Source organism: Triticum dicoccoides, chromosome 6B, assembly GCF_002162155.2.
Source record: "Triticum dicoccoides isolate Atlit2015 ecotype Zavitan chromosome 6B, WEW_v2.0, whole genome shotgun sequence".
Classification (NCBI taxonomy): domain Eukaryota; kingdom Viridiplantae; phylum Streptophyta; class Magnoliopsida; order Poales; family Poaceae; genus Triticum; species Triticum dicoccoides.
Window position 1 is genome coordinate 676,699,449 of NC_041391.1, and position 24,732 is coordinate 676,724,180.

A 24,732-nucleotide genomic window follows, 5' to 3' on the forward strand; every position below is an offset into this window, starting at 1 on the left:
CGGGCTGGTACTCTTCGTAGCCTCGTGCAGGGTCGCCGCCGTCACCTGCTCCACCACCACGGGCGAAGCCAGGAGGGCTGTGGGGCCCGTCGACCATCAAGATTTCCGCCGCTGGATCACTGCTTCCGCACTCGGATGCAGTCTCTACGGAGCCAGTCGACTGATCGAACAAGCCGTAGAGAGATTCGTTGGGCTCAATTGCCGCAACTTGGGCAGTGGCCGATTGGCGAGCCACCGCGTGACTCACCCATCACTGAAGCCTCGACCGGCCTGAGCGCTTGCGCTGGCGGGAGACCGGGAGGGTGGACGATGGAGGAGCCGACCGATACTGGGTCGACGGTTGCCGCAGCAGAACGCCGCGGACACATGCGCGAAAATGCGTCGCACCGCGGACGGGGAGCGCATCTACGTCGAGTGGAGCCTCCTGGAGCCATGCGGAGTCGTCGGCGATGAAGGTGAGAGTGCCGAGACGGATCTCTTGACCCTCGACCAAAACTCCAGCAGACACCATGATGAAAGTACTCGGAAGAATCGCAACTTCTCCACAAAATCGCTAAAACACCTGCCCCACGGTGGGCGCCAACTGTCGTGGTTCTAAGCCTGACAGTAGAGTGGGGGGTAGGTAGGGAGAGGCAAGGTCCTAGCTATGGAGAGGTTGTAAGCACAAAGGACGTACGAGTTCAGGCCCTTCTCGGAAGAAGTAACAGCCCTACGTCTCGGAGCCCGGAGGCGGTCGAGTGGATTATGAGTGTATGAACTACAAGGTGCCGAACCCTTCTGCCTGTGGAGGGGGGTGGCTTATATAGAGTGCGCCAGGACCCCAGCCAGCCCACGTAGGAGAGGGTTTAAGATGAGTTAAGTCTGGGGCGTTACTGGTAACGCCCCACATAAAGGCCTTTACTATCATAAAGTCTACTTGATTACAGGCCGTTGCAGTGCAGAGTGCCTCTTGACCTCCTGGTGGTCGAGCGAGTCTTCGTGGTCGAGTCCTTCAGGCCAGTCGAGTGAATCCTCGTTGGTCGACTGGAAGGCGACCTCTTCTAAGGATGTCCTGGGGTAAGTTACTTGGATCAGGTCCATGACCCTACCCTAGGTACATAACCCCATCACTTTCCAAAGATTACCTTCAAATCCTTGACCATATCATGTACATCAGCACCAGTACGGTGGCGAGGCTTCATCCGATGATCCGCCTCACCTTTGAAATGCTTGCCTTTCTTTCTTACGGGATGCCTGCTCGGAAGAAATCGACGATGTCCCAGGTACACATTCTTCTTACAACTATTCAAATATATACTGTCGGTATCATCCAAACAGTGCGTGCATCCGCGGTATCCCTTGTTTGTCTGTCCTGAAAGGTTACTGAGAGCAGGCCAATCATTGGTGGTCATGAACAGCAACGCCTTTAGGTCAAATTCTTCCCCCATGTGCTCATCCCACGCACGTACACCTGTTCCATTCCACAGTTGTAAGAGTTCTTCAACTAATGGCCTTAGGTACACATCAATGTCGTTGCCGGGTTGCTTAGGGCCTTGGATGAGCACTGGCATCATAATGAACTTCCGCTTCATGCACAACCAAGGAGGAAGGTTATACAAACATAGAGTCACAAGCCACGTGCTATGGTTGCTGCTCTGCTCCCCAAAAGGATTAATGCCATCTGCGCTTAGACCAAACCATACATTCCTTGGGTCACCTACAAACTCCTCCCAGTACTTTCTCTCGATTTTTCTCCACTGTGAACCATCAGCGGGTACTCTCAACTTTCCGTCTTTCTTACGGTCTTCTGCGTGCCACCGCATCGCCTTCGCATGCTCTTTGGTTTGGAACAAACGTTTCAACCGTGGTATTATAGGAGCATACCACATCACCTTGGCAGGAATCTTCTTCCTGGGGCGCTCACCCTCGACATCACCAGGGTCATCGCGACTGATCTTATAATGCAATGCACCGCATACCGGGCAAGCATTCAAATCCTCGTACTCACCGCGGTAGAGGATGCAGTCATTAGGGCATGCGTATCTTTTGCACCTCTAACCCTATAGGGCAGACAGCCTTCTTTGCTTCATACGTACTCTCGGGCAATTCGTTGTCCTTTGGAAGCATATTCTTTATTATTACCAGCAACTTTCCAAATCCCTTGTCAGATACACCATTCTCTGCCTTCCATTGCAGCAATTCAAGTGTGGTGCCCAACTTTTTTTTGTCAGCTTCGCAATTTGGGTACAACAATTTCTTGTGATCCTCTAACATGCGCTGCAACTTCGTCCTCTCCATATCACTTGCGCAGTTTCTCTTTGCATCGGCAATAGCCCGACCTAGATCATCAGCGGGCTCATCTGATGCCTCTTCTTCAGCTTCTTTCTGCATTGCCGGCTCAGCTTCTTCCCTCATTGTTGTATCATCGTATTCAGGGAACCCATGGCCAGGATAGCCGTCGTCGTCCTCTTCTTCTTCATTGTCTTCCATCATAACCCCTATTTCTCCGTGCTTGGTCCAAACATTATAGTGGGGCATGAAACCGGACTCAAATAGGTGGACGTGAATGGTTCTTGACGTAGAGTAACTGTGACCATTCTTACAGCCAGCACATGGACAAGGCATAAAACCATCCGCCCGCTTGTTTGCCTCAGCGGTAAGCAGAAAAGTATGCACGCCATTAATGAACTCGGCAGAGCATCTGTCATCATACATCCATTGTCGGCTCATCTTCATTACACAACACCGAATAGACCAAATTAATACAAGTTCATACATAAAGTTCATATACAACACTTAATTAAATGCAACATACAAATAACTCTCTAGCTAAAGAATTTAAATGCAACAACAAATGCGATGAAGATCGCAATTAAGGTAACAATTGATCCAACAGCATAATGATACCAAGCCACACTATCAATGGCATATTTTCTAATCTTTCTAATCTTCAACCTCATTTTCTCCATCTTGATCTTGTGATCATCGACGACATCAGCAACATGCAACTCTAATTCCATCTTCTCCCCCTCAATTCTTTTCAATTTTTCTTTCAAATACTCGTTTTCTCTTTCAACTAAATTTAACCTCTCGACAATAGGGTCGGATGGAATTTCCGGTTCACATACCTCCTAGATAAAAATATCTATGTCAACTTGATGGGCATAATTTGTCATAAACATGAAATGCAACAACTAGTTTTAAAAGAGAATATACCACATCCGAATCATAACAAGGACGAGGGCCGACGGGGACGGATATCAAAACCATGGCACAATGTATAACAAACAACGTACGGGTAAGATAATTATACGAGTAACTATATATCCAAATCACATAAACATCAATTTGGTAATGTAAAACATTCATGAACAAGAGCCTCACCAGAAGGTGGTGCCGGCAACGGGACGGTGCGGGCGATCGACGGTGGTTACGACGGAGATTTAGAAGGCACTAAGTAAACCACACCTACATATGCAAACTAAGTGTTATTTTTGTGCTCAAATTGCATATAAATCAAATACTAGCAAATATAATTATTCCTCCCAAATTAATCACTATACAAAGCATTGCAAGAGCTAATCTAGCAATGAGAGTTGAAAGGACAAAGTTGCTAACCTTTGTGATCATTTGAATGGATGGGGGCCTTCAAATCTTGACAAATTTTGGGCAAAATTTGTGAGGAGCTCGAGGAGAGAGGGGGAAGAACATAGGAAGTGAGGGGAAAGGGGAAGAACAGAGTGGCTCGGGGGGACGAAGGGTTTATGTACGTCGACCTTTAGTACCGGTTCGTGCCATGAACTGGTACTAAAGGTGCTGGACGGGCCCCAGACTGACAACACCCTGCCACCACCCTCTTTAGTACCGGTTCGTGGCACGAACCGGTACTATAGGTTCGCCACGAACCAGTACTAATGAGAACGGCCAGCTAGCTGTTGGAACCGGTACTATTGGACACATTAGTGACGGCTCAAAACCAAACCGGCACTAATGTGTCTCATATTAGGTCCTTTTTCTACTAGTGACAGTCCATGGAAACATGGATCGTTCCCTCCGTACTGAGGAACACACCACGGCCCTACAGCGGAAGTACAGGTCGGTCTTATCACGCCGAACTCCACATCGACATCCAATCCACTGGACCCTATCAAATGAGTCCGAACTACCACACAGAATGATGTCCAGCCAACTAGGAGCTCGACTAGCAATCCGGCCTCTGTCTTCACCCCAACCAAATAGCGACGTATGTCCCGCGTGCTCATAATTATGCACTGAAAATTCCATGGGCAACGATGGAGGCATATCGAATATGAGGTCCACAATACGGCTCAACCGTGTTTGGACCCTAATTTATCTTTTTTCTTAACTTCGTTTTCCCTTTTAGGATTGTTACAACCTACATCGCCCTTTTTATGGTGTGAAAGGGCCCCTTTTCTGGCCCCTTGTGAAAAGTTATTCATTAATCCTCTCAAAGGATCACACACCAAGGCGAAAAGAAGCACAGATGTACGGCGGAGTACCTAAAGGATCTTTCAAGATCACCTCCCCCAGTGATTTTAAATATTGGTACACAGCTTTCCTTTGTGCTCGGCATGTAAAATAGCATCGATGCTTATGGCATTATCTGTACAAATACGTTTTGACGTATCAATCAGACTATAATGGAATTAGTTTCTCGCCCAAATTACTTGGCACTGACTTATTCCTTTTTGATGTATTCTTTTTTATCATTTGATCGCCATGTACACCTCGGCCCGACATAAATCGTCAGGGGCTCCATTCAGCCGCGTACATCTATTACATTTATTATAAGTTCGAACACTTTCACAAGTGCAATTCGGCGTCCCAAATTTAGCATTATATGCATCACCTCTGAATCATGTCTTGGGTCAATAGTTGGGTTGCTCGGCTCCTGTGGTTACTACCTTACGTTCTGATTGTTCGGCTAAGGAAGTAAAGGGAGAACTAATGCGATTGTGTTTCTGGTTGGTCGGACAAACACAGCAGTAGAGAAAGCCGAAAACTAACTGCCATGATGCGGCTAGAGCTGGTCAGCTATTCGGTGACTCAATATAAATCTCTTGCGATTTTTTCCGTGTCACACAAAGGACTAGTTTTACCTGGTCATGTGTATACAGCACCCGAGTTCGGATCGCTGATCAATACCAGGGGTTGCGCTTATAATTCTATTGTCAAACTCCTATGGCTAAGTGAGAGTAATAAAGCCGCATAGTCCCATTGTCTGGTTTGCCGCACTAGCACCTCCTTCAAGGACCAAATCGTTGGGTTAAGTGTGCTTTTGTGCTGTACCGAACACCCCCTAATATCTACGTGATGGGCCAAAGCTGACGACTGGCCAACTCTCAGACTTAATAAACGGCCGCAATGGAGGATAAATAAATTCAGATAAAACAAGAATAACATTATACGAACGCTCTGCTTTCATTACACAGTTTGAGCATTGCGGATACAATCATTCGAACATCGCGTCCTTCGAGCATAGGCCCACTATAATACGGGATCCTTCAAGGACGTCGTTGAAGTACTTCTCCGGCGTACGATGCTCCTTGCCTGCGGGCGGTCCTTCGGTTGCAAGACTGGTGGCATTCATCTTCGCCCGTTGTACCTTGACACGGACGAAGGCCATCCAGGCACCTTCGATGTAGACCGACCACTTGATAGCATCTAGACTTGGGCAGGCATCAACCAGCCGCTTCACAAGCCCAAAGTAGCTATTAGGTATTGGTTCGGCTGGCCAAAAACGGATTATGACATCCTTCATGGCCAGCTCGGCCATCCTATGCAACTCGGGCAACTGTTTCAGCTTATCGCTGAGGGGCAAGGGCTGCTCTGGCTCATGGTATTGTGAACAAAACAGTTTCTTTGTGGAGCTCCCCTCCTCGGCTCGGAAGAAATCTGTAGCATCTGCAACACTTCGGGGCAAATCCGCAAACGCTCCTGGAGAACTCCAAATGCATGTCAATAAGGTATACTTTCTCCTTACATATTTTCTTTGCATATTAAAAGTCTTACCGGCCGTGATCTTCTTGGCCCCGTGGATCTCCTGATAGGCACCTTGGGCTTCAACCCGGGCCTCCTTTGCACTTTGGAGCGCCAAGTAAGATCGGATTCTTGATCCGACACCTGCGCTCCAAAGACTCACATTTCTTTATGGCGTCTATGAGCTCTTGTTGGACTTCATCAGCCCCGCCTCATGCTTTTGGTGAGCAGTCCTCGTCCACCTCCTTCTTGGCTGCGGCTAGCACAATCTTGAGGGCTTCGGCCTCAGACGAGTCAGCTATGAGCATAAATATAAAGCTCACTCAGATAACAAATTGGAACTCATATCAGTTCAGGTATGCTTTGGTATTACATACCTTGTTTGGCCTCCAGCCTCCGCTTTAGTTCGGAGACTTCGGCTACATGCGAGGCTGCCGCCAACTTCGCAGCCTGCTCATCAACATAGACATATATATTAGCTCCTGTGATATATTATTCGATCCTCTGCCCGACCCTTCTTCGGGAAACGCCGAACAGTGTCTCAAGGGATACTCTCTATACACAGTTATTCCTTTTGTAAATAGCAAAAAATACATTACTTCACATACTCAAAGCCTATCAGAAGGATGGTGTAGGCTTGGTTCAATTCGCTTTTGGCAAACCAAACTTTTTCAACCACCATACCCATCTGGGTACGGTGCTCCTCTACAATGGAAGCACCTTGAAGCGCTTCCATCAAAGTGTCCGGCTCCTCTAGATTAATAGAGGACACCAGTGGATACGGTGCACCCCCTCCCTTGAAGAGGGTGGCTGTGCTGATTCCGGAGCCATGTTGGTCTCCGGAATAATATTCGGTTAGGGGCCAAACTGAGCGTTGCCCCCATCACCGGTCTCCATAGGGGTGGATTTCCCCCTCTCTTTGGTAACAGAGGTATAACCCTCTGCCACCACCTTCATGATCTCCCAAGATAACACTTCGATGTTATCCCGGGCAGTGGGTGGAGAGATCTGCGGAGGTGACTCACTCTCCATCGCATTCGTCCCTAGCGAGTTCCCGGATGACGATGATTGTTGGGGGAGATCGCAGGCCGGGCTGTAAATGCACACTTCGGCATGGTAAAACAATAAGGTATAAAATCCAATATGTATATGGTGTCTTCGGATACTTACGATTCAGCCAAGGGCTTCGACCTCGGGCACCACTTTGGGGTGGCATCGGCGTCCGCTTCGGAGTCGTCCGAAAATGAAGGTTTTCCCTTCTTGGCCGCCACCGCCTCCAGATCCATGAGAGCGCCCCTCTTCTTCTTCCCCCCTTGGGGGGAGAGTTACTCTCTTCCTCCTCTACGTCTTCGTCATGAAAGGAGGAGGCTTCGGAGTCTTCGGACATAGCGTCCGAAGTACCCTTATGACGGAGACCACCTCTGGTCACCTTACCCTTCTTCTTGGCCTTCTTCTCTGGCGCCTGATACGGTACCGGAACCAGCATCTTGGCCAGCAAGGGAGTGGCCTAGTCCTCGGGTAGCGGAACCAGACAGATGATCTGCTCCGCCTTCTTTGTCCAGCCCTGTGGAAGTAAGAGGGTTTAATATACTCCTTGGAATTGCAAATAAAAGTTATTATAAAACTTACGGGAGAGGTTGGACGCGCGCAGTTATAGCCGCGGTCTTCGGTTGACTCTGGCCACGACTTTTGAGTCTTGACGAGCAGCTTCCATATGTCTTCGTGCGTCGTGCTGAAGAATCGCTGCAGGGTCCGAGGACCGGCCGGGTCGAATTCCCACATATATTGAGACCGGCATTGGCAGGGGAGAATCCGGCGGAAAAGCATCACCTGAATCATGCTGGGGAGGCTGGTTATCACGCCCTTGATGCGGCTCTCCAGCGCTGTCAACTCGCCAGGTGATTCCCAATCTAGGCCCTTATTGAGCCAGGATGTAAGCTGCATTGGGGCCCCGAATTTGAACTCGGGAGCGGCAGCCCATGTGGCGTTGCGGGGCTCCGTGATATAGAACCATCTCTGCTGCCATCCTTTGACGCTCTCCACAAAGGTCCATGTTGGCCAATTGACGTTGGGGAGCTTGCTCACCATGGCGCCGCCGCACTCTGCGTGTTGGCCCTTGACCACCTTCGGCTTCACGTTGCAGACCTTGAGTCATAGACTGAAGTGTGGAGGGACACGGAGGAATGCCGCACACATAATGATGAACACCGAGAGATTGAGGAAGGAATTTTGGGCTAGATCATGAAAATCTAGCCCATAGTAGAACATGAGACCGCGGACAAAAGGATGAAGGGGAAAGCCTAGTCCGCGAAGGAAATGGGTGATGAACACTACCATTTCGTTAGGCTCTGGAGTGAGGATGATTTACCTTTTGGCAGGAAGTCGGTGGACTATGTCCGTGGCTAGGTACCCAGCTTCCCGGAGCTCCGTGATGTTCTCCTCTGTAACAGAGGAGGCCATCTACTTGCCCTGTGCTCCAGATTCGGACATAGCTAGGAGTGCTTGGGGGCAAAGGAAAGGACTGAGACTTGGGCGTTGGAGCTCGAGCGGTTGATAGGCAGAGGAAGCAAAGGGCGTGGGGTAAAAAGGCGGAACCTTATCTGCTTATAATGGCAGTGAATGTCAAGCGCCCCCTCACAAGCCTCAAATCTTGCCTATTCTCTAGGGGACGTGTGAACGGCACGGTTGGATAACCCAAACCCTCATTATGAAAATCCCATGATAAGGGGACACAATCTCTGCTTTGACAAGACGTGTCTATGGTCGTGCCTCAAAACACGAAACGGGGTTGTGAAATGGTTCAGAACAATAATAAGGCCAGAACATAACGTCTCGCCAAAAAAAGTGACCTACGGACACCGTTATTTTAAGAATTGTTGCTTTTTACAACTTAGGGTTGTACGTGTTAAGCAAGGCCGGACACAGTTCCTGTGTGCGGAAAACTATGTTGAAGTATTTGGAAAAGGGGAACCCGCATTGCAATGTCGAAGACAATCTGCGCGCCTGATACATCGTCATTAAAGCCTGGTTCAGGGGCTACTGAGGGAGTCCTGGACTAGGGGTCCTCGGGCGTCCGTGCTATGTGACATGGGCCGGACTGATGGGTCATGAAGATAAAAGATAGACGAATCTTCCCCGTGTCCTGGTCATGAAGATTGTGTTCGGATCACGCATTTTCTTTCCTCTGTAACCGACTCTATACAACCCTAGATCCCTCCGGTGTCTATATAAACCGGAGGGTTTAGTCACAGGGCAGGAACACAATCATACATGCTAGACATCTAGGGTTTAGCCATTACAATCTCGAGGTAGATCAACTCTTGTAACCCCTATATTCATCATAGTCAATCAAGCAGGAAGTAGGGTATTACCTCCATTAAGAAGGCCCGAACCTGGGTAAACATTGTGTCCCCTGCCTCCTTGTTACCTTCGACCCTTAGACGCACAGTTCGGGACCCCCTACCCGAGATCTGTCGATTTTGACACCGACAGAGCCAAGGTGGAGCGGCCCGCTGGGCGCGTCCGTGTGGTCATGGTGGCCATGGTTGCGGTTGCTGGTGGCTCGTCGATCTGGCAGCGGCGAAACGTGGCCGGTGGCGGCGGCGACGTTCGGCCTAGATCCCAGGGCGGCGGCAGGTGAAGCTCGGACTGCCCGCACGGCGGCATAGCGTGGTGGTGTCCCTGTCCAAGGCGAATCTGCACCGGCGATCTGGTGGCTTGGTCTCCGGATTGGTTCGGATCGGAGACGGTGCGTGCGTGCGGGATCCCTCTCGATGGCTCTCACGGTTTGGAGAGGTGGGGTGGCAGCCCTCCTCCCAGGCTTCAGTGGTGCCACCCACAGGCAGTGGCCGGTGTGCCAAGGGCTCCCACGATGACAGTGTTGTTGCGGATGGTCGCAGGATCTAGGCGGCTAGATCTGGGGCTTTGAAGGGGGTCGAGACGATGCGCAGGTTGTCGGCTGGATTACTCGGGGCAGATCCGGGTGAAAACCTAGTCTTCGGCCGGTGGCCGGAGCCGGTGATGACGACACCCTTGCATGGGTTCCTTTTTAAAGGCATCATCGAGGTGAAGCTCCCATCTCCCAGCTCATCGGTAATTAAATCTGCGAGGATTAGCTAAACGCAGAGAGCAAGGGTGGCTTGTCGATGAGACAATCACGATCTTTGGACACCCGGCCGTTCACAGCAGAAACACGGAAGGACAAAAGGCATGAAAAAGAAAGGAAGAGAGACAGACGGCTGGACGGGCAGTGAAAGAGACGGACCAGAATCCAAGGAAAGCCAGATGTACCACAGTAGCAACAACGATCAGATCAGATGAGAGCATCTTATCGCGGCGGAACCAGTCGGAGCACGACGCCCTTGCTCCATCGCCGGCTCCAGCTCCACGATCCCTTCCTTCCTTCCCGCGGACTCCACGAACTCTTTCTACCCCAAATACATCGCGTATATGGGCACGAATAAATATCTTCGACGCTGATGGACACTGCCATTACGGCGACTGATGCCGACGCCGATGCCACTGTGTGGATCGTTCAGAGGTCTGCCGCGTTTCAAGCAAAGCCGAGGCGATCCCACGGCCGGCGGCTGGGGTCCGGTCGCTGCCGGCCGCTGGGGCGTCATGTCGATCAGGTCCTGCAACCCTCTCAACTTTGGAGGATGACTTCCTCTTTTTTTTTTCTGGGACCGTCCTTTCGGTGTGACAGCAACGTGCAAATGTCGAAGAAACATGGGATGGGTCCTGCTCCTCGCACAACCGGTGGGCCGCTGAACGCAGGTTTTGGATCGGCATTGCTCCTACCATGCTTTTTCTGAAGAGAAACTTACGCATCAGTGCAGTTCAGACGAAAACCGTTCGTATGTTAAGATAGTTCTGTATGAAGAGTAGCCAGATATTTTGTCTCCATTTTTTTTTTAAAAAGTGCGGGTTTGTGGTGCAAGAAATTGACCAGCACTTTGAAACACAAAATATTCAAAGCAAGTTGGCATGAGTCCTTATAATATTTGGGAAGCTGACCTACCTGCCTTGAATCCTGAATCCCGGACCGATTCCGGTGTGCTGCCGTCCGGGCCCACGGCACAGCCACCCACAACGCCCACTGGTTTATGCCCATAACCCCGGTTAGTTAACTCGACCAAACTCCCCGCCCACTGAAGCTCGTTCGTCTCTATAAATTCCGGCCAACCCGCTTCTCTCAAGTTCACTCCCGATTCAAGTGACACCATAATCTCCATCCCCTCCACGCACCCGATTCCAACTGCTCGCGCTCTCGATCTCCCTCTATCTCTCATGGCTGCAGCTACTACAAGTCGGCCTAGCGGCCCGGTCCTGTCCATACCCAGCTACCGCTCCGCCTCGCCCACCCGCGTCAAGCTCGCCGGCAGCAGCGGCCCCACCCGCTCGCCGGGCAAGTCCGTCAGCGTCTCGTCCCCGCCCTCCACCAGGAGCCGGCGGTCCTGCATGTGCTCCTCGACAAACCACCCTGGCTCGTTCCGGTGCAGCCTCCACAAGGAGCGCAAGCAGGCGTCCCCCGCCGTGAGCAGCAAGCCGGCCTCCCCGCCGTCCATCCGCAGTAGCTGCAGCCTGGGCTCGAAGCGCATGGATAGCGCTCAGTGTGCCCGCAGAACCCTCGTGCCGTCCCCCGCAGCGCAGCAGTCACAGCACCGGAGGCGCGCGGGCGGGTTCCGCCCCAGGCCCAGCCGGCTCTCAGCCGTCTCGGTGGCCGGCGAGCGTCCAGGCGACAACCAGTAAAAGAACCAGCGTCGACATGCCATAGCAAGATAGTAGTACTAGTAGTACATAGTGATCTTCTGGAGATAGAATCGGTGGGGATTAGACCCAATCCGATTCCGGACTGGTCAATTTAGATAGAGTGAGCTTGTCCTCTCCTGTCAGCGGTGTAAAAGGAACGCCCTTGGCTTTTGGATATATACATGAGTGACAAATTGGAGACACATACATGCATCTGATCTGTCCCGTGACCGGAGGCTTATCCATCCTTGGATGATTTGTGTGCCGCAACAGCTTTCTGCTCTCGTTTCTGTTCCTGTTTCTGTTTCTGGAGTGGATGCAGATCCCCTGTTTCCGTTTCGGATAAGCTCCGCGAGAGATCATTGGCGTCTCGCCGTCGGTTGCTCCGGTCACGCGGCACCCGTGCGTGCCCCCGGCCGAACGGATCAGGCGAGGGGAAACACGCACGGGTCGGTTCTGATGAGATTTGTGTAAGAACTTTCATGATCGAATCGATAAATGAACTGAGAATTTTTCTTCTTCATGCTCGTGGTACTTTACTGTTGCCGGGATTCCCCTCCAACTCCTGAACTTGCGCAAGAAGATGATGGTGGGCTCGCACTCGCACAGCTGGCCAGCTTCTTGTTTAGTCAGTTGTGTTTCTTGGCCGGAGATGAGTTGCCCGGCACACCAACACTTATCAGTTGGCTCCCATGTCCCATCTCCCTATCAAATACAGTGTTTCTTTTGCTTAACGATCCGAATAATGATCATCTCTAAGATCTTCCGCTGAGAACCGCTGTCTGTGTATGTACACTGGATGCGTTGGGCATGTAGTACTAGGAGTTGCTGCTAAGCAAAATAACCAAGTGGGGCTGCTGATGCTGGAATAAAGTTCTCGTTGAATATCCGGCGACTTTTTCTTTAACTGAATATCTGACTAGTTGGTACTTGGTAGTACGTTCTAACAAACTCGTATAATATCCACTTCCTAACCAGATGTTCTGAAATGTCAGCGTCGCCAACATGCCCGCGGCGAGCACTTTAGGACGCACAAATGCTACGGACGCAAGCAGATGAAAGTCTCTTGCCGGCGCGGCAGGGCATGATCGAGTCAGTGCAGAGTCACCCGGGCTGAAAGATCTGCCTGCCACGGAACCTGGAGAAGTTCAGTGGCACCTGACCGGGCAGGCAATCCATGGCTACGCACTGCGTTTTTCCAGTGTCCAGATAGACCGGCCGGGGGAAAAAGTTCAGAATCAGTAAACCGCCGGTAAACGCCATGCGCCGGAGGCAATGTACCGGCCAAGAGCTGGCGGCGCCGCCAGTGAATCAGATGCCGGGCACACCAATACATATCACCTGTGGCAGTGGCGGCATGACTGTCAGTTGGCTCTGTTCTCTATCAAATACAGTGCCTGGGGTGCTCCTTTTTCTCAGCGAACGAAAAATATTAGTGTCCACTTTTCAGATGAACGAACGGAAAATATCATTGCCAGGCAGTATAGAGCATCTCCCATTGATGATGCAGATACAAAAATGCTTAACTTTTGCATCTTCAAAAGCCAAAAAATTGTCCAACAAATGTTGTAGATGCAAAAAAGATAAATACATCTTCGCCTCCCAAAAATGTAAAATACAACACTTCGAGTTGCAAATTTACTTCTCCGGATGCAGGAGATGTAAAACCCGCAAAAAAAAGAGTTGCAAAGTTACATCTTCGGATGCAGGAGATGTAAAACCCGCAGTCGCGCGCCGACCGCCAACGGCCGTTCATTCCACTTCAGCCCGTCGCCGCCCCGACCCCGACCCCATCCGCCCGCCGCTGCCCCGCTCCGCCTGTCGTTGGAGGACTGGGGTGACTCCGACAAGGAGGACGAGGGGTGTGACGACCCAGACAACGACGAGTTCTGGGAGCAGTTCCGCAGCTCCGACGATGAGGAGTAGTTTCATCTATTAGTTCGAATACGTAATATTTTAATTTATGTATGAAACTATGTTGAATTTAATGTTTAAACTATGTTGAAATGAAGTAGTAGTTGGTCGTTTACAGATTTTTACATCTTCATTTGCATCATCTGTTGGAGTTGCTGTTTTACATCTCTAAAGTACATTATATGTTGGACTTGAGACTTTTTGGAGATACAGAGAACACTTCTTGAAGTTTTTTTTACATCTCCTCTTTACATCTTCAAAATTTGCATCATCTATTGAAGATGCTCTTATGCATGTGCTCTTATGCATGTACATACACTAGATATGTTTGAACAGCTACCTCCCAAGTGGAGTTGCTGAGAGTGGAATATAGTAGTACTACTGGTTTTTTTTTTGAACAGTCACCGGGGGATCCCTGCCCACCTAAATATATTGCTCAAAAAGCTGTCAAAGTTAAGAGTTGTCCCTTAAGCTTTGGCTGATGACTTTTATAAGGGAAACAAGATCGAAAATCTAAACAAATTGACCCTGTTTATGAGGAAAACCGGGCCGAAGACTGTACAAGGAACAAGGTTGCAAAAGATGAGAAAAAATTAACGCACATCAAAGACTAAGAAGAGAAGGGAAAAGGACGCCCAAGACAAGTCATGACCTTGTATAGATTGAGGTAGAGGTCCACATTATACATCATATATACGTGCATATTGCCCTGATCAATATATCGTCCATGACCACAACTCTCTACAATATCAACGAGATTCTTCCAAATGATGCATTGTGTTCTTCGTATTGTTAGATGATGGACTTGCGTTGTAACGTGACATGGTCACGATTGTAGATGTGTGTGCGTGTGTGTTAACTTGTGTATCAAGGCAGGTGGTTAGAGGAACCGGTGCTAGTAGATATCCATGTATAGCTTGCACTAGGGGTCAAGACTTAACCACCTGCCGCCGCATCTTATATTTCTGTTGGTTATATAACACGCATACGTCCCTGCCAGGAGGCATACGCTTCATATCATCACCTCGCAATCTTATATGGTAATCAGAGCCTACCTCGAATTCATCCATGGCGAGCTCATCCACAAATACATTCCCCTCATCTCCCTTTGCACACATCGCCACAGAGAAGCTATCGAAGGGGAACGAAGCTCTCTGGCGTGCCACCGTCCTCTCTGCCATCAGGGGGGCGCAGATGGCGGGCTTCCTCGATCTGGAGCAAGAAGTGCCTCCCACGACTATCGAGGTGACCAACAGCGACGGCAAGACCAAGTCGAAGGCCACCAACCCTGAGTTTGGCACATGGTATGCTCGTGATCAACGGGTGTTTTCCTATCTGCTGACTACGCTACCTCGTGAGATGGCCATCCAAGTGGCAACCTGCCACACCGCCGCGGAGCTGTGGAACACCATGCAAGGGATGCTCACCTCGCATACCCGAGCACGGTCTGTCAACGTCAGGATCGCACTGGCGAATCTTCAGAAGGGAAACTCCACCATCACGGAGTACGTTGGTAAGATCAGAACTCTTTGTGATGAGTTGATGGCTTCACGAAAAAAGGTGGACAAAGAAGATGTGCTTTCACACATCCTTGCCGGGCTGGAGGAAGAATTCGATCCCGTGGTTTCTGCCATGTGCTCACGGGTCGAACCTGTAACCGTCCCGGAGCTGTACTCGCAGCTTCTGAGCTTCGAGACACGCATGAACCTTCGCGGGGGAGCCTCCCAGTCCTCCGCCAATGCTGCATCACGCGGGCGCTTCACCAACTTCAACAACAAGCAGAATGGCAACGGCGGCGGCGGTGGTGGTGACCGCGGTCGCTCCTTCAACAACAAACAAGCTGGCGGCGGTGGTGACCGCGGCCGGAGCTTCAACAAGCCCAACGGCGGGGGTGGCCGTGGCAATTCAGGAGGAAACGGTGGCGGCTTCAACAACAACTCCGCCGCCAAACCAACGTGCCAGATCTGTGGCAAGGTTGGGCATGTTGCTTGGAAGTGCTGGAAGCGGTACGACTCCGCTTACCAGGGAGGGGAAGAGCGCTCGGCGAATATTGCTGCTGCGCAATACGGCGTCGATACAAACTGGTATATGGACAGTGGTGCAACTGACCATATCACCGTTGATCTAGAGAAGCTCACAGTCCGGGAGAGGTACACCGGCAATGAGCAGATTCACACCGCAAACGGTTCAGGTATGGCGATTAATCATGTTGGTCATACAACTATTTATACCCCAGATCGTGAACTTCATCTAAATAATGTTCTTCATGTTCTGGAGGCCACCAAAAGTTTGATCTCTGCAAGTAAACTTGCTCTTGATAATGACACTTTTGTTGAAATTCACCCTCATTTTTTTCTTGTCAAGGATCTGGAAACGGAGAGGGTTCTACTTCGCGGCAAGGGTAGGAGAGGTCTCTATCCTCTCAAACACATCGGGGGAAATGTCACAAAGCATGTGCTAAGTGCCACCAAGCCATCTTCAGACTTGTGGCATCGACGTTTAGGTCACCCATCTTCCATTGTTGTTAGGAAGATCATTAGTGAGAATAAACTCCCATGTGTTAGCAATGATGAAAATAAGTTTGTATGTGATGCATGCCAAAAGGGCAAAAGTCACCAACTACCATATCCTCAGTCTGTGAGTGAATCAAAATTTCCTTTGGCACTTATCTTTTCTGATGTTTGGGGTCCTGCCATTGAAACTGTAGGTAGAAAGAAATACTATGTGAGTTTTATAGATGATTTCAGTAAATTCACATGGGTCTACCTCATTAAGCATAAGTCTGAAGTTTTCCAAAAATTTCATGACTTCCAAAATCTTGTTGAAAGACAATTTGATCGAAAAATCCTAGCTCTCAAACAGATTGGGGAGGGGGTATGAAAAGTTGAATTCTTTTTTTTACCAAAATAGGAATTTCTCATCATGTTTCCTGTCCTCATGCTCACCAGCAAAATGGGTCAGCTGAGCGAAAACATCGCCACATAGTTGAAGTTGGGCTATCTTTACTTGCTCAAGCCTGCATGCCCTTAAAATTTTGGGATGAGGCTTTTCTTGCTGCCACCTACTTAGTCAATAGGATGCCAAGCAAAGTTATAGACTTTGAAACTCCTCTCACTCGTTTATTTGGTGACACACCCAATTATTCTTCTCTACACATATTTGGTTGTGCATGTTGGCCAAATCTCAGGCCCTATAACACACATAAACTCCAATTTAGATCAAAACAATGTGCTTTTCTCGGTTATAGCAACCTCCACAAGGGATATAAGTGTCTAGATATCTCCACATGAAGAGTCTATATTTCCAGAGATGTGGTGTTTGATGAAAACATCTTTCGTTTTTCCACCTTGCATCCAAATGCCAGTGCACGGCTAAGAGCTGAAATTCTCTTGTTGTCACCAGATCTTTTGAATCCTACTGATCAGGGGGATAATAGTGTTGATCATATGATTAATGGTGCTACTAATCTGGATCATGATGCTGCATGAAACAGTGAAAAAAATTGGCAGAAAAAGGCACTTCATCACATGATTTTATGCAGCATATGAGTCCAAATCCGACCAGCACAGAACACGAGGGTGATTCTGCTGCAGCTGCCGATCCCGAGAGATCTGGCGGTGCAGGATCCCACGCACCTGCGGCGGCAGGCACAAATCCTCTGTCGCTGTCCCCCTCGGCTGGCGCGATCTCCTCGGCCAGCGTCTCAGCGGGCACCACGTGTCGTGGTGGGTCCGGCGCGGGCGCGTCGCCTAGCACTGGCGCCTCCCCACGCAATGATGGCTCTGGCGGCTGGGCCCACAGGCGTGTGCCTCCCGCCCGGTCGCCCGTGCGGCCACACAGTCCAACGCCCGACCGCGCTGCAACCGAGGCGGTTTCGCCCGTTCTGTCGCCTGGGCGGGCACGTGATCCCACGCCCGACCGCACAGCAGGCGAGGAGGATCCTCCTGGTTCTCTGGATGCCGCTAGTCCTGCTGGATCCGCTGCGGCTCCTGGATCTTCTGCGGATTCTGCTCCTGTACGCCCTCGTACATGAGCTCAGAAAGGTATTTTTAAACCTTTGGTTCCTAAAGATGGGACGGTCAGGTATGATAAAAAATTTAAATTTGCAAATCTTGCTGTCACTCAAGAGCCTAGAAATGTGGCAGAAGCTCTAGGAGATAAGAATTGGCAACGTGCCATGGAAACAGAGTACAATGCTCTTATGAAAAATCAAACTTGGCACTTGGTTCCTCCCAAGTCAGGGAGGAATATTATTGATTGTAAGCGGGTGTACAAAATTAAACGACACTCTGATGGCACTTTAGATAGATATAAAGCTAGGCTAGTTGCTAAAGGTTTTAAGCAACGCTATGGCATTGATTATGAGGACACGTTTAGTCCAGTTGTTAAAGTTGCCACCATTAGACTTGTTTTGTCTATTGCTGTCACCAGGGGATGGAGTCTTCGTCAATTGGATGTTCAAAATGCGTTCTTACATGGCGTTCTCGAGGAAGAGGTGTATATGAAGCAACCACCTGGTTTTGTCAATGAGACTCAACCTCAACATGTTTGTAAGTTGAACAAAGCCCTGTATGGTCTGAAACAGGCACCAGGGCTTGGTATTCACGATTGAGCACAAAGTTACAGCAACTTGGATTTCGGCCCTCCAAAGGTGATACCTCCTTGTTCTTCTTCCAGAAAGGAAAGGTGATCATTTACATGCTCATTTATGTAGATGACATAATTGTTGCTAGTTCCTCGCAAGAGGCTACCTCAGCATTGTTAAACAATTTGAAAAATGAGTTTGCACTTAAAGACTTGGGAGAGTTACATTACTTCCTAGGCATTGAAGTAAAAAAGATATCTAATGGGATTTTGTTGACGCAAGAAAAGTATGCCACTGATATTCTCAGGCGTGTGGGCATGAAGGGATGCAAACCTTGTAGCACTCCTTTGTCCACTACAGAAAAATTGTCCTTACATGAAGGGAAGCTATTAAGTCCAGAAGAAGGGACTAAGTACAGAAGTGTTGTTGGTGCACTTCAATATCTGACATTGACAAGACCTAATATATCTTTCTCAGTTAATAAGGTTTGTCAATTTTTACATGCTCCTACTACTGTGCATTGGACGGCTGTTAAGAGGATACCGCGTTATGTCCAAGGAAGTGCTGGAATAGGACTGAAAATATGTAAGTCACCATCAACTACAGTAAGTGCGTTTTCTGATGCAGACTGGGCAGGATGTCCTGATGATAGGAGATCTACTGGTGGGTTTGCTGTTTTTCTTGGTTCTAATCTCATTTCATGGAATGCAAAGAAACAAGCAACTGTCTCTAGGTCTAGTACAGAGGCTGAATACAAGTCACTAGCAAATGCTACTGCTGAGGTAATGTGGGTAGAAACCCTGCTTAATGAACTAGGAGTTGAAAGAACACACGTCTCTTGTCTATGGTGTGACAATATTGGAGCAACATATCTTTCTGTCAGTCCTGTGTTTCATGCAAGGACAAAACACATAGAGATTGATTTTCATTTTGTTAGAGAAAGAGTTGCCAGGAGGCTTTTGGACATCAGGTTTATACCAACTGGAGATCAAGTGCCTGATGGTTTTACCAAGCCCTTACAAGCTCGACAATTGCAAGTCTTCAAGAACAATCTTAACCTTGACATGTTCAGATTGAGGGAGGATGTTAGATGATGGACTTGCGTTGTAACGTGACATGGTCACGATTGTAGATGTGTGTGCGTGTGTGTTAACTTGTGTATCAAGGCAGGTGGTTAGAGGAACCGGTGCTAGTAGATATCCATGTATAGCTTGCACTAGGGGTCAAGACTTAACCACCTGCCGCCGCATCTTGTATTTCTGTTGGTTATATAACATGCATACGTCCCTGCCAGGAGGCATACGCTTCAGATCATCACCTCGCAATATTATACGTATCACATCTCCGGTCGAATCCCATGCCACTGCACTAATTTAGCTCGTCCTATTTTGTGTTTTGTTCCACAATCAACCAAGGAATATATAGAGCACATGGTGTCATATAGTACTGTATATTGTTTCTTCAAAATCAGATACGATAATATTCACGTGCACGCATTCAACAGAAGAATCTACAATTCGAATACACCAACTCTTCAATTATATGCTTTCTAGAAAATTGCACTCCAATTATGACAGTATTATGGACAAAAGCAATATACTATTTGGAGATTCACAGCCACAGGTATACGGACAGAGCTCTGTATGATTGGAGATCCGTCTGAAACTAAATTTTAGGACCGTGTGGCCCGCTGTCAACAACAACAAAAGGGGATCTGATCATCAACCACCATGAGTGATGCAGACGCACGGAGGCAGGCAATGGCGGGTCGGGCCGGCACGCGACGAGCTTTTTCCAAATCCAGGACCGAGAACTAAAAAGAACCCTAGTTGCCCCCGCCCCATAGCTCAGAGTGCCCCAGCTGTCGTGGCCGGCCGTGGCCACGCACTCTCCAAGTCCGTGACACGCAGCGAGGCTGACCATGCGCCCGCGGCTAGTGGACGTAGCCGCTGCGCGCCGTGTCCGGATGCGTGTCTGTGCTATGTGTCTTACCGTTCGCCATGACCGGGGCAGTGCATTGCTTTAGCACTAGATGTGCAGTCTAGTGAGGAAAAAGAACACTAGAGACGTACTGTGTGTGAGTGGCTGGGCTACTAATTATGCCCACTGAGGCACTGATCACAGCGTTTGACGCAGCAGAAATACAAGCCTGCATGCATGTGGCTAGTGTCAGTGCAGCAGTACATGGCTGTAATTAATTAAGCCTGTTGTAATTAAAGCGGCCAGGATTAACTAAGGTTACAGACGCAGATAGCAAAGACGGCTTGTCGATCAGACGATCATGATCATTGGACACAGCAAAAATGGGGAAGGACAGAAGGCAGGCAGAAGAAAGCGAAAGAGGGACGGACGGGCAGTGAAAGAGATGGCCACGTCTCATCCTTCGGTCGACCGGAATCCAAGGAAGCCAGATGCGGCGCAGTAGCAACAGCGATCAGATCAGATGAGAGCATCTTATCGCGGTGGAACCGGCCGGATCAGGACGCGCTCGGGCACCATCGCCGGCTCCACGATTCCTTCCTCTTTTTCTGGGACCGTCGTTTCAGTTTCGGAAGTGTTGTCCGCACGATTGCTAACGCACGAGTTGTGCTGGACGGGATTACAAGCCACACAGATAAAACAAGTAATCGAATAGTGTAGGATCGTTGTCGTGTGTTTGTCGTGCGTGGAATCATCGTGTGCATAGCAGTTCTATTTCAGTTTGCCCCGGTTTTGCTCAACGACAACATGCAAATGTCGAAGAAATATGGGATGGGTCCTACTCCTGGCACAACCCGTGGGCGGCTGCACGCAGGATTCGGATCGGCATTGCTCCCAAGTCCGAACACGCTTTTTCTCAAGAGACTTACGCATCAGTGTTGTTCACACGGAAACCGTTTGTATGTTGAGATATTTCTATATGAAGTATATAGTGAGGGACACGGACGTTTGGTTCCTTGGTGTTTCTACCTTCTATATGGAAAAAAAATAAATAATTCAATAAAAATAAAAAAATCGGAAAATATTTTTGAAATAAACCCGACCTTTCATTGTATCCCTCCGTTCCAAAATAGATGACTCAAAGTTAGTACAAAAATAGGTCATTTATTTTGGAACGGAGGGAGTACCAAAAAAAAATCCCCCTTTGACTTATTTTTAAAAAAGACATTTTTTTAGCTAAAATAGTGTGAATAGTAAGCTACGATAGCAAATAATTTTTGTCATTTTTGCCTTCAAGTTAACGTTGGTTTTTTTCATGAAGATTTATATAAAAGTGCGAAAGAAAGTCAAGTTTTTTTTAATCTAAACTATTTTGACTTTTTGTTTAATTTTAAAAAATCCTCATACAGGGTGTATATACAATCAGGTTTCGAAGTTTATTTCCGTATATAGCGAGATGCTACTAATCAAAGTACTAGGTTGTGTCCATCTAAAAAAGGAGCACTGGTTTGTGGTGCAAGAAATTGACCAGCACTTTGACACAAAATATTCAAAGCGAGTTGGCATGGGTCCTACAGTAGAATATTGGGGAGCTGACCTACCTGCCTTGAATCCAGGACCGATTCCGGTGGGCTGCCGTCCGGACCCACAGCACAGTCACCCACAACGCCCACTGGTTTGAGCGCACAGCCCCAGTTAGTTAACTCGACCAAACTCCCCACCCACTGAAGCTCGAAGTTCTCTATAAATTCTGCCCAACCCGTTGAAGCTTCTCTCAGGTTCACTCCCGACTCAAGTGACACCGTAATCTCCATCCCCTCCGCGCACCCCATTCCAAGTTTCCAACTGCTCGCGCTCCTCGAATCTCTCATGGCGACAGCAACCACAAGTCGGCCCAGCGGCCCGGTGCTGGCCATACCCAGCTACCGCTCCGCCTCACCCACCCGCGTCAAGCTCGCCGGCGGCAGCGGCGCCACCCGCTCGCCGGGCAAGTCCGTCAGCGTCTCTTCCCCATCTTCCTCCACCGGCGGTGCCCCCGCCAGGAGTCGGCGGTCCTGCATGTGCTCCTCGACGAACCACCCCGGCTCGTTCCGGTGCAGCCTTCACAAGGAGCGCAAGCAGGCGGCCCCCGCCGGCAGCAGCAAGCCGGCTTCCCCTCCGTCCATGCGCAGCGCCTGCAGCCTGGGCTCGAAGCGTATGGAAAGCGGACATTGGGCACACAGGGCCCTCGCGCCGTCCCCTGCGGCGCAGCAGTCGCAGCACCGGAGGCGTGCGGGCGGGTTCCGCCCCAGGCCGAGCAGGCTCTCCGCCGTTTCCGTGGCCGGCGAGCGTCCCAACGACAACCAGTAAAAAGAACAGCGTCGACATGACATAGCAATATGTAGTTAGGAGCTTTTCCGTTTTGACCCAGTTCGATTTCTTCCTGATCAATTTAGCTCGCCCGTAGCTGTCTGTCCATAGAATGAGCTCGTCCTCTGCTCTCCGCGGTGTAAAACGAACGCCCTTGGTTTTGGATATAACTACATGAACTTGAGTGACAAATTGGGGACACATACATGCATCTAAATCTGATCTTTGCCCCGTGACGGGAGGCTTATCCGTCCATGAATGATTTGTGTGCCGCAACAACTTTGTGCTGCTGTTTCTGTTTCTGGAGTGTGGATTGGTCTCGCCTCTGTTTCGGTTTCGGATAAGCTCTGCAAAGACATCAGTGGTGTCTCGCCGTCACTTGCTCCGGTCACGCGGTACCCGTGCGTGCCCCCGGCCGAAAGGATCAGGCGAGGCGAAACACGCGCGGGGCGGTTCGGACGAGATTTGTGTAGAACTTTCATGATCGAATCGATGAATCAACTGAGATATTTCTGTTTAATCAGTTCTGTTTCTTGGCCGGAAATGAGTTGCCCGGCACACCAACACTTATCAGTTGGCTCCCATCTCATCTCTCTATCAAATACGGTGTTTCTTCTGCTTAACGATCCTGATACTGATCATACATATAATGATCTCTAATTAAGATCTTGTGTTCAGAACCGCTGTCTGTGTACGTACACTCAGATGGTGGATGCGTTGGGCATGTACTACTAGCTGCTAAGCAAAATAACCAAGGGGGGTTGCTGATGGTGGAATGAAGTACTCGTTGAATATCCGACGACTTTTTCTTTAACTGAATATCTGACGAGTCGGTAGTACTCCGTTCTAACAAACTCTGTAAAATAGCTAACCAGAAATTCTGAAACGTCAGCGTCGCCAACATGCCTGCGCCGAGCACTTTCAGACGCCAGACTTGGTCGCGCGCGCGGACGCACAAATGCCACGGACGCGAGCAGAAGAAACTCTCTTGCCTGCGCAGCGGGGCATGATCGAGTCAGTGCAGAGTCAGCCGGGCTGGAAGATCTGCCTGGCACGGAATCTGGAGAAGTTCAGTTGCACTGGCACCTGACCGGGCAGGCAATCCATGGCTACGTACTGCGATTTTCCAGTGTCCAGGTAGGACGCGAGGGCGACCTGATAGGCCGGCCGGGGAAAAAAGTTCAGAATCAGTAAACCGCCGGTAAACGCCATGCGCCCGAGGCAATGTACCGACCCCGAGTTGGCGGCGCCTCCAGTGAATCAGCTTTTCCATCCGTGGATGATTTGTCTGGAACGTCAGCGTCCACGGCGGAGCAGGTCAACAGAACGCATGACCCGTCGGAATAACTCGATATCCACGTTCCCGTCAGAGCCCGGACTCCGTCGGACGCATAGTTGGACTTGGCGCTTCCGAAGGAAGGTCGGTCTCTTTTGCTCCAGGGACACTCTTGCCCGAGCACCAGGGCACGATCCAGTCACTGCACAGTCACTCGACCTGCAATTATTCCGAAGTCACGGAACCTGGAGAAGTTGGGTGACACCAGACCGGGCAAACAACCCATGGCTGCGTACGAGCTTGGTTGGTCCAGGTAGGACGTGAGCGCGACCGGTAATAATAAGCCGGGGAAAATGAACGTACATCGAATTGGCAAAGCGCAGGTAAACGGCCTGTGCCGGAGGCAATGTAGCAGCAAAGAGCGGGCGGCGCCGCCGGGGAGCGCCATATATGCACGTGCGCCGGCCCTAATCTCCGTCCCGGTGAGTAGCCATAAACTAGCGATGCTGCACGCCGCGCCGTCGGGCAATTGCATCACGCAGAACAGGACCGGAAGATTCGACTCGTTCTGAATTATTGCCGGTTTCTTTTTGTTGTATCGCACAAAGTGGACTACCAATTGTTCTTGTAGATGCTCTGATAAAAATCTTGCTGGGAGGTCGTGGAGTTGGAAGTTGACCTCTAAGTGGCGTGCACTGGCATGTCCCCTCGTCGACGTGTCCACGTTGACCTGTAAAAATACCCCGACTCTGCACCAGTTCTACTACTTCAGAGTATGCAACACAAAGTCTGCTTCCCTTCCCTCGGGCGCACGGGGTCCGACTTGGAGGCTGAATAATTAGTTAGAGACGATGACCTACTGTAACATCACGGCTAGCCTGTGGGAAAGGCAATGCCAACCGATCCAAACTCCTGACTTTGGTCGTTTGGATCTAGTGACAAATGCTTCCCAAATGTA

The 24,732-nt window shown here is 49.7% G+C and overlaps 2 protein-coding genes and 1 pseudogene across 2 annotated transcripts; all 3 read left to right on the forward strand.

Annotated features, from left to right (window-relative positions):
* The first annotated feature begins 11,064 nt into the window (after window positions 1-11,064).
* LOC119324016 lies at window positions 11,065-11,943 on the forward strand. Its single transcript, XM_037597735.1, has one exon. It carries the CDS (start codon window positions 11,269-11,271, stop codon window positions 11,728-11,730), a length of 462 nt encoding a protein of 153 aa, XP_037453632.1. The 5' UTR covers window positions 11,065-11,268; the 3' UTR covers window positions 11,731-11,943.
* Window positions 11,944-15,201: 3,258 nt separating this feature from the next.
* LOC119327051 lies at window positions 15,202-15,340 on the forward strand (annotated as a pseudogene).
* A 6,598-nt stretch (window positions 15,341-21,938) lies between these two features.
* Window positions 21,939-22,724, forward strand: LOC119324308. The gene has a single exon (XM_037598087.1). The coding sequence runs from the start codon at window positions 22,019-22,021 to the stop codon at window positions 22,496-22,498; it is 480 nt and encodes a 159-aa protein (XP_037453984.1). The 5' UTR covers window positions 21,939-22,018; the 3' UTR covers window positions 22,499-22,724.
* The last annotated feature ends 2,008 nt before the right edge of the window (window positions 22,725-24,732 follow it).

What these genes read in the sequence shown, in the direction of transcription:
- LOC119324308 (XM_037598087.1), top strand. Translation starts at nt 22,019, where the DNA reads ATGGCGACAGCAACCACAAGTCGGCCCAGCGGCCCGGTGCTGGCCATA.
- LOC119324016 (XM_037597735.1), top strand. Translation starts at nt 11,269, where the DNA reads ATGGCTGCAGCTACTACAAGTCGGCCTAGCGGCCCGGTCCTGTCCATA.